Source organism: Lampris incognitus, chromosome 10 (genome assembly GCF_029633865.1).
Source record: "Lampris incognitus isolate fLamInc1 chromosome 10, fLamInc1.hap2, whole genome shotgun sequence".
Taxonomy (NCBI): Eukaryota; Metazoa; Chordata; class Actinopteri; order Lampriformes; family Lampridae; genus Lampris; species Lampris incognitus.
In genome coordinates, this window is record NC_079220.1 from 55990674 (window position 1) to 56001045 (window position 10372).

The 10372-nt window shown below is 51.7% G+C and overlaps 1 protein-coding gene across 1 annotated transcript; it reads left to right on the plus strand.

Annotated features, from left to right (window-relative positions):
• Positions 1 to 673: 673 nt before the first annotated feature.
• LOC130119882 (somatostatin receptor type 5-like) lies at positions 674 to 10020 on the plus strand (the record flags this gene model as incomplete). The annotated part of the gene is made up of 3 exons (XM_056288474.1): positions 674 to 1327; positions 1842 to 2264; positions 9622 to 10020. Coding segments are annotated over 3 exons (1476 nt in total), but the record flags the coding sequence as incomplete, so codon positions are not given.
• Between the last annotated feature and the right edge of the window lie 352 nt (positions 10021 to 10372).

A 10372-nucleotide genomic window follows, 5' to 3' on the forward strand; every position in this document is an offset into this window, starting at 1 on the left:
AGCAGGATAAGCGGTTCGGATGATGGATGGATGGAAGGGTGGATGGAAGGATGGATAGAAGGGTGGATGGAAGGGTGGATGGCTGTTGCTGTTTCTGTGCTGCCATTAGGAAACACTTGCTCGGCGGCAGGGGCCATATTTCACACCTGTTTAACCGACCCCGCTTTACCCCGACCTGCACGTTGTCATTAAGAGAAGAGATCTGGCCACATGCCCGGGCGATTCGATGGCAAATCATTCTCCCCTTCTTCTTCTTTGTTTTGGTAAATACTGGCACCTCTCTCAGGGAACCTGCCTGAGTTGTTGTGAGTGTGTGAGGCCCAGCTGTTGTTGGCCACAGCAGAGGCGACGTGGAGCAGAATGACACCCGTCTACGCAGCTCACGTGTGCGCTACGCGTCAGAAACGGCTGCTGCACATGGTTGTAGTTTCGTAGCCAGTGTAACTGCGGTGCCACGGCTGATGCGCAGCGAGGTTGCTCGTGGCTGATCCTGGAAACTGTGCAACAAGTCTACCTTGTGAGGATCTCGAGTTTTTCAGACGATCATTGTGACTCAGCGACTGTCTTTTCCACCCCACAGGCTCCGTTATACCAGCTCCCGGCCCCGACCTCCTCCTCCGAGATGAGCAACCTCAGCTGGACACCGGGGGGCGAGGATGTCAGCGTTTCTTCCCCCGGGCCCCAACCCACGGGCTACTCCGCCGTCACCAATTCGTCACACAACGTCTCCGGCGAGACGATGCCCTTCATAGGCAGCGGCACGGTGGCCACCGCCGTCATCTACGTCACCGTCTTCATGGTGGGCCTTCTCGGCAACACGCTGGCCATCTACGTGGTGCTGCGCTACACCAAGATGAAGACGGTCACCAACATATACATCCTCAACCTAGCCCTGGCGGACGAGCTCTACATCCTGGGCATCCCCTTCCTCGGCACGCAGAGTGTGCTGTCCTACTGGCCGTACGGCGAGTTCTTCTGCAAGGTGTGCATGACCGCCGACGCCGTGAGCCAGTTCGCCTCCAACTTCTGTCTGACGGTGATGAGCATCGACCGCTACCTGGCAGTGGTGCACCCTATTCGCAGCGCCAGGTGGAGGAAGCTGTACGTGGCCAAGGTGTTTAACGGCGTGGTGTGGGTGGTGTCCTTCTTGGTGGTGCTGCCGGTGACCATCTACTCGGACGTGCAGGACAAGTTCAACTCCTGCAACATCAGCTGGCCCGAGCCCAGGAGCTGGTGGCGTATGGCGTTCATCCTCTACACGTCCATCCTGGGCTTCTTCGCCCCCTTGCTGATCATTTGCCTCTGCTACCTGCTCATCGTCATCAAGGTAGGGAGCTGCGTGTTGGTTGTGTGATGCTTGATCCCGTGTCGCAGCCTTTGCCTTCCCCGTGTTTAACGTGGACTCCTTCTGGGGCTGGTGGATGGGTGTGAGCTAAATAATCAAATTATGCCGAATCTATGTGTAGGCCCGTTATGGCAGTATTCATTTCAGTCTAAATGTATTTGTTATGCTGCCCAGTACCATTCTGTGGGGCAAACGAGCAAATTTATGGCCTCTTCCAAAGACCTGGTTGACCAATTGGACCGTTTCGCGTTTCCCTCAAGGCTACGCTCTTACATTTTGACTGTACCGACAAACAAACCCCAAATAAGGAAAGAGAAGGGTGAGTGCCGCAGGGTTTCTGCAATAGTTCTGTCAAAGCAGACCTGTGTTCGCGAGCGGTTCTGGCATGAGGCCCGATGAGAGCAGGCAGAACTGGGCCAGGATAAGTCACCGCCGGCAGTACCTTGTCCCTGCAGATCCGTGTCTGATCCTCCACTGTGTTCTGTCTCTCTTTCAGGTGAGGTCGGCCGGTGCGCGGGCGGGCCTGACCAAGCGGCGTAGGTCGGAGCGCAAGGTCACGCGAATGGTCGTGATCATTGTGGTGGTGTTTGTGCTGTGCTGGCTGCCGTTCTTCCTCGCCAACATCGTCAACCTGTGTTACACAATCCCCGAGAACAGCGTCAGCGTGGCGGTCTACTCCTTCCTGGTCATACTCACCTACGTGAACTCCTGCGCCAACCCGTTCCTCTACGGCTTCCTGTCCGACCACTTCAAGCAAAGCTTCCGTAGGGTGCTCTGCGTCCTCAAGGCCAACGGTGTTGGCGCCCTGGACCCGGTGGGAGGGCGACAGGCCGCACCGCAGCAGAAGCCGGGGGCCAACAGCGAGGCTCTTTTCTTGAGCAGGAATCACATGCAGAATGGAAGCAAGCAAGGCAGTCAGGTAGTGTGAACGTCGTCCTTACGGGTCCTTTGTCTTTGCACCGTGCGACCGCTCAAAGAGCAGAAGAAGCCCTGCCTTGGTGACCCGGTGTCTGTGGTATCCACTGACCTACGAGGAACTCTGGATCGATAACGTGATGACAGAACGCCCAGTAAGGGTGACACCCATGGAGGTTCTTGGCAGCCATATTTGTATTTCTTAACGAGTTAATAGTGTCTGGGCTTCCTGCCAGCCTGCCGCTGTGACTGCGTGTGCAGGATGTGACTGCAAGAGTGCGTATAGAGAAGGATGCAGTAAAGCTACACACAGGTGATAGAGATGTTGACAGAAGTTGTAATTTATCACATGTTTATGGTCATAATGTTATTTTAAACGTTAATACTTAACTCCAGGGGGTGTCCGGGTAGGGTAGTGGTCTATTCTGTTGCCTACGAACACGGGGCTCGCTGGTTCGAATCCCTGTGTTACCCCCAACTTGGTCGTGCATCCCTACAGACACAAATTTTTTTGGGGGGGGAGGGGGTTTCCCCCTTTTTGTCTTCCCAGTTGTACCTGGCCAATTACCCCACTCTTCCGAGCCGTCCCGGTCTCTGCTCCACCCCCTCTGCTGATCCGGGGAGGGCTGCAGACTACCACATGCCTCCTCCCATACATGTGGAGTCACCAGCTGCTTCTTTACACCTGACAGTGAGGAGTTTCACCAGGGGGACGTAGCGCGTGGGAGGCTCACACTATTCCCCCCAGTTCGCCCTCCCCCCTGAACAGGCGCCCCGACTGACCAGAGGAGGCGCTAGTGCAGCGACCAGAACACATACACACATCCGGCTTCCCACCCGCAGACATGGCCAATTGTGTCTGTAGGGATGCCTGACCAAGCAGGAGGCAACACGGGGATTCGAACCGAAGACCCTTGTGTTGGTAGCCAGACGCCCCTCCTACAGACAAGATTGGCCGTGTCTGCAGGTGGGAAGCCAGATGTGGGTATGTGCCCTGGTGGCTGCACTAGCCCCTCCTCTGGTCGGTCGGGGCGCCTGTTCAGAGGGGGGAGGGGGAACTGGGGGGAATAGCGTGATCCTCCCACGCGCTACGTCCCCCCGGTGAAACTCCTCACTCTCAGGTGAAAAGAAGCGGCTGGCGATGTCGGAGGAGGCATGCAGCCCTCCCCGGTTCGGCGGAGGGGCGGAGCAGCTACTGGGACGGCTCGGGAGAGTGGGGTAATTGGCCAGGTACAGTTGGGGAGAAAAGGGGGAAAACTCCAAAAAAAAAAAAAAGAGAAATTTAATTGCACCTTTTATATCCGATGGTGTTAGAGGCACGTGGTAGAAGCACACTCATAATCATGACTTACAACAAGCAACATTATGGGCAGCAGAAGTGCCCATCTAGCTGGGAACAACTTGCTGGCAGTGTCCGTCCACTTTGGCCGCGTCCGCCTGCTGACACAAGTCAAGTCAGTTTTATCTGCATAGCCCAATACGACGAATTACAAATTTGCTTCAAGGGGCTTTAGACCAACTCAACATCCTGAGGTAGGGACACATTAGTGTAGGGAATACTTAGGTGGTGTCACGGAGGCGTCACAGAATTGATGTAATTTTCAGTCCAGAGTTAATTAGAGGTCAGTGGTGCTGTCCCTGTTGTAGGGACCCATTAGCACATCTGTGGGAGTAGAACTGAGAAAACACTTCCCGTATGAACTGTCGATGCTTCCAGCTGTTTACAAAGTGGTGCCCACTGTGATTTATGCCTAATGTGTGTGTGTGTGTGTGTGTGTGTGTGTGTGTGTGTGTGTGTGTGTGTGTGTGTGTGCGCAAATGCATGCATGCATCAGAATCAGAATCGGGTTTATTGGCCATGTAAGTCTGCACATACGTGGCATGTGACTCTGGTTTCGTGGCTCTCGGGGTGTACTTAACATAGAATAACAACACAATCTTCAGATATACTATACACAAGGCTTGACTGCATTTGCATATCTCTGTCTTTGTTTGTGTGGCATTGCCTCAACAGTGTGTCCTAATGGAGGCCTGTGGGAACGTCAAGGAAGAGTTTTTGCCGTCGGGGCCGGCGCTAAATGACTAGTCGGCCAGCGACTCATCGGCGAGTCTACAAGTGTACAAACTGAGTCGCCGGTTGCCTATTGACAAGGTAAACCCCGAAAACTGGAGGAAACACACTTTTCTTTTTATTCCTTGCCCCTTTTCCTGACCCGGCTTAACCTTTCCGCCCCTGACTGGAATATTTTTGTTGAGCACCAGGACAAGATAGGAACAGAGTACGGGAGGACATTATGTACAGAAATCAACACAGGAACAGAGTACGGGAGGACATTATGTACAGAAATCAACACAGGAGCAGAGTACGGGAGGACATTATCTACAGAAATCAACACAGGAGCAGAGTACGGGAGGACATTATGTACAGAAATCAACACGAGAACAGAGTACCGGAGGACATTATGTATAGAAATCAACACAGGAGCAGAGTACGGGAGGACATTATGTACAGAAATCAACACGGGAACAGAGTACCGGAGGACATTATGTACAGAAATCAACACGGGAACAGAGTACGGGAGGACATTATGTACAGAAATCAACACAGGAGCAGAGTACGGGAGGACATTATGTACAGAAATCAACACGGGAACAGAGTACCGGAGGACATTATGTACAGAAATCAACACGGGAACAGAGTACGGGAGGACATTATGTACAGAAATCAACACAGGAGCAGAGTACGGGAGGACATTATGTAGAGAAATCAACACGAGAACAGAGTACGGGAGGACATTATGTAGAGAAATCAACACAGGAGCAGAGTACGGGAGGACATTATGTACAGAAATCAACACGGGAACAGAGTACGGGAGCACATTATGTACAGAAATCAACACGAGAACAGAGTACGGGAGCACATTATGTACAGAAATCAACACGGAACAGAGTATGGGCGGACATTATGTATAGAAATCAACACGGAACAGAGTACGGGAGGACATTATGTACAGAAATCAACATGAGAACATAGTACGGGAGGACATTATGTACAGAAATCAACATGAGAACAGAGTACGGGAGGACATTATGTACAGAAATCAACATGAGAACAGAGTATGGGAGGACATTATGTACAGAAATCAACACGAGAACAGAGTACGGGAGCACATTATGTACAGAAATCAACACGAGAACAGAGTACGGGAGCACATTATGTACAGAAATCAACACGGAGCAGAGTATGGGAGGACATTATGTAGAGAAATCAACACAGGAACAGAGTACGGGAGGACATTATGTAGAGAAATCAACACAGGAGCAGAGTACGGGAGGACATTATGTACAGAAATCAACACAGGAGCAGAGTACAGGAGGACATTATGTACAGAAATCAACACAGGAGCAGAGTACGGGAGGACATTATGTAGAGAAATCAACACGGGAACAGAGTACCGGAGGACATTATGTAGAGAAATCAACATGAGAACAGAGATTGGAGGACATTATGTACAGAAATCAACACGGGAGTCCTGCATTTTGGTTTTGTTCTTTTATTATTTTATTAATAACCAATTGAAATCATTGCCATTTAGCAAGAACAGCCTCGTCATTATGCTGTACAAACTCATAGCTGTCACCAAGTTTATGGATGAAGTTAAGATTAAGTTTCCTTTATTAATCCCCTTGGGGAAATTCAGTTCCTGCAAGTTAACCCATCCTAGCTGTGATCCGTGTAGCTAGGAGCAGCGGGCTGCCGTCTTCATGCTGCGCCCGGGGACCGACTCCAGTTCTTTCCCCATCACCTCGGCCAGGGGCACAGACAGGAGTGTTAACCCTAACATGCATGTCTTTCTGACGGCGGGGGAAACCGGAGCACCCGGAGAAAACCCGCTGCAGACACAGGGAGAACATGCAAACTCCACACAGAGGATGACCTGGGATGACCTCCCCAAGGTTGGACAACACAGGGTTTAGAACCCAGGACCTTCTTGCTGTGAGGCGACAGCACTGACCACCGGGCCACCGTGCCGCCAAGAGGTACACATGTAGTGAAGGTGGTCGTGTTGGTTACTCGAAGGCCGGGCAGACTACTGACGCAAAGGTTCAGCTCCTGTATTTTTTTGGGAGTTGTGGTTCCTCGGTGAAAAACTCGACGCTTGGATTGCGTGGCAAGTGGATCCAGCAGACCTATTCTTGACCCCCGTTATTTGAAAACGCTGGATAATTTGGAGTCGCGTGTGACACCAGAGGAGAGGCCACGATGACGTTATCGCTGTGGGACGTTTGGGACGTGCCTCGCTAACCGACAGTGACCTTGGGTATTTGACACCAACAGTAAAGAGGAAGAGCTGGACAGCAGGTTACACCTCGGTAGTTGCAATTTGATCCGAACAATGACGATCTCAGCAACGTCTATGATGAGTTTCTGCAGGAAACGTTCTCCCAAGACCCGTGGGTGTTTGGAGCAGGGTCCGTTTGCAACCGAGAGACATTTCAAGAAAAAAGTATTTGTATCAGGAATACTGTGAATTTCAATGTGTTTTTTTGCCATTTCATTTTCTGTGACCTTCTGTTATGCAGTGCGTTAATGTCCGGTCGACATGATCACTCCATCTGAGGAAGCGCTAAATATTCTGCTAAAATGATCAAGTTTGCTTCGTGCGCCACATCAGCCAATACGGTCCAGCTTTCCCAAACGTGTCAGCACACGCGCGTGGTAACGGCACGGCTGGAATGTTTTGTGTTTGACTGGACTATAGTGTGTTTTGGTGTTTTGGGCTCTTCAGTTGGCATGTAGTGTGTGCCCATGGTTAGCGTTGCTGTGGCCGGTGTGGGTCACGGGTGGTTTATGTTTCATGCTGCACGGCGGTTTCCAGCTCAAACAGGACGGTGGCGGCCTGACAGCTGGGAGGGGATTTCAGAAATGGATGTTTCATCGTGAATGAGACAGGAACAAGAGGCTAAAGTAACAAAACAGATATTTCTTGGGGGGCTCTGATCCGTAGCAGCCAGAAGCTCAGTGAGATGCTTTTTATTTCTCTTTCTTTTCTTTTTAACATGTTTTCTTTTTTCAGTGTAGCAGTCAACCCCAACCTTCTGATATTTTGGCAAAATACAACTATTGTGGGCGTCCGGGTAGCGTGGCGGTCTATTCTGTTGCCTACCAACACAGGGATCGCTGGTTCGAATCCCTGTGTTACCTTCAGCTTTGTTGGGCGTCCCTACAGACACAATTGGCCGTGTCTGGGGGTGGGAAGCCGGACGTGGGTATGTTTCCTGGTCGCTGTACTAGCGCCCCCTCTGGTCGATCAGGGTCCTGTTGGGGGGAATAGCGTGATCCTCCCACGGGCTACGTCCCCCTGGTGAAACTCCTCACTGTCAGGTGAAAAGAAGCGGCTGGCGACTCCACATGTATGGGAGGAGGCATGTGGTGGTTTGCAGCCCTCCCCGGAGCGGCAGAGGGGGTGGAGCAGTGACCGGGGATGGCTCGGAAGAGTGGGGTAATTGGCCGGGTATAATTGGGGAGAAAAAGGGGGGGGGGAATTCCGGACCCCCCCCCCAACTATTGTAGTCTTACTTTCAAAAATGCTATTCAGGCGTGTGTCCTTCTTGGGGTCACGCCACGCTGAATCTGTCAGTTGTCTTCTTCTTCTTCTTTAAGCTTACAAACCACGAAAGCACGTGTGGTGCCGAGGGGGGGGGGCTCCGTATGAAGCGGGGGCTGCTGAACTGCCGTGCACGCGGGGTATTTGCTAGAGGACGTGTTGGGGTTTTGGAAATGGAGCGCTGGCGCATTGGAGGCGGTCCAGGTCTTTGAATATCAGAATATATAGTGTAACGTGCATGGATAAGTAGACACGTTGGTCCTTGGCTAACGGGTCGGGCCCTTTAGTCGACTGGTTAACGTTGTCGCCTGCGGAGTGGGAGACACGGGTTCGCGTCTCGGGCTCGCCCCCCCCCCGAATTCGCTACAATATAAATCAGGGGGAGGACGCTTTGCTTCAGGATTGGTTTGACGTATGCGGTCGTGGATGGGTGGGTCACGCACGTCATCCATGTTGTCACGTTTTCAAATAAAAACTCAAATATGGTGATGCGGCGTTGTGGGAGCTTTAGCGAAACTCTGGCACGACGGTACGTCCGCTAGTGTCTCCGCCAGCCATGGCTGCTAACGCTCCTCTCTCACCCCGCGACTTCCGGCCTTAACGTGACCCAAGAACGCCTCACACATACGACACTCTAACCTAGAGCGCCCCCTTGTGGCCAGAATAAACGTCAAAACTAGCACCAGAAACATCACTGAAACATGTCGCAGAGCGCGGACGCTGCACGCGCGGTGTTGTGCGCGGTGGTGAGGAAAGTGTGTGTTTGTCTTGCAGGTCGTGGTGTGGTGTGGTGTGATTACTGCGGTGTGTCAGTGTTTCCTGGTGAGCCGTCAGCAGCATGTCACCTTCAGTGTTGTAGCTCAATAAAGATGGAAGTGAATCAATGTGATCCGCCTGTCCTTATTTTCATCATTTGATGTGAGTCTCTCTCTCTCCCCCCCCCCCCCCCAGTGTGTCCTTCTGGGTCACCTCTGTCGCCCCTCGGCCCGCTCCACATCTGTACCGACGGCCTAGCTAAGCTGTCAGTCGGTGGGGCCTCCTCAGATCCTTGAGTCGCCGTCCCTCGACTTTTGCCGCGCTTGGGTCCAGGACGGCTTCTGTCTTTTTGTCCTCCCATCTTCTCTCACGGGCCCTCGCCTCCTCTGCTGCCCTTATTCCCAGTTTGTTTACTGACAACCTGTCTTTGTGGCAGTCTGTCACGGGGCTAGGGGTGGAAACACAGGCTGTCCTTTCACCACCTGCTGCACCCTTACTTTTTACCCACTTTCCTGTTTGTGGACACTGCTTTTTTTTTTTTGTTGTTCTTGCCAAACACCCTTCTCTTTTCTCTGTCAGGAGAAAGGACAGAAAAGGACCGGGAAAGTCTCTCATCATGCAGAAAGGACGAGGACGCCATATTTGAACGGTAACAGGGGTTCTCTGGAGAATTTAAGAGAACCACACGGTACCAAACGATAATGTAATATGGTTTACAGAACACTGGGAGGCTACTGTTACTAGTCCAAATAGATCGCAGAGGGTTTATGCATAAACATTACTATGCAGTTACATATAATCCTGTTTATCAATATATCATGCATACATACACACACACACACAGACACACACAACTGGACTTCACACATTCACAGGGCATCCTTATGACCATTTTTACCACTCAGTCTGTGAGAAGACCTTAAATATCTTTTGCATGTGGTAAAGTTTGGTGGAATGAATCGCTGTGCCCCTCACGTTTGTTTGCTTTCCCACAAGCAAGAGTGTATGCAGGAGTGCATGCAGGAGTGTATGCAGGAGTGTATGCAGGAGTGCATGCAGGAGTGCATGCAGGAGTGTATGCAGGAGTGCATGCAGGAGTGTATGCAGGAGTGCATGCAGGAGTGTATGCAGGAGTGTATGCAGGAGTGTATGCAGGAGTGCATGCAGGAGTGCATGCAGGAGAGTAGGCAGGAGTGTATGCAGGAGTGCATGCAGGAGTGTATGCAGGAGTGCACGCAGGAGTGTATGCAGGAGTGTATGCAGGAGTGCATGCAGGAGTGTATGCAGGAGTGTATGCAGGAGTGTATGCAGGAGTGCATGCAGGAGTGCATGCATGCAGCAGTTCCCCTGCAGCTCAGGGCCACCACTTCTGTTTGCCTGTTAACGCTCCCATGAATCCCCTGCACGGTGCTGGGTAGTCTGGTTTAAAGGGGAGGTGCACTGCACACGGACATAAAGGAATGGATATTTCGGATGGAAAAGGGTCAATAGCTTCATGCTAAAACTATGATTTGGAGACAGTGGCACTGATGAAAAGACAGGAGGTGGAGCTGAAGGTGGCAGAGTTGAAGATGATAAGATTTTCATTGGGAGTGACGAAGAAGGACAGGATCAGGAACGAGTATATTAGAGGGACAGCTCAGGTTGGACGGTTTGGTTTGATGGCCGTTGTTTCATGTACACGGGCAGCGAAGTTCCCCGGGTTACTGCAGCTTCGCCTTGTGCGACAAGGACGATGCTTTAAGAG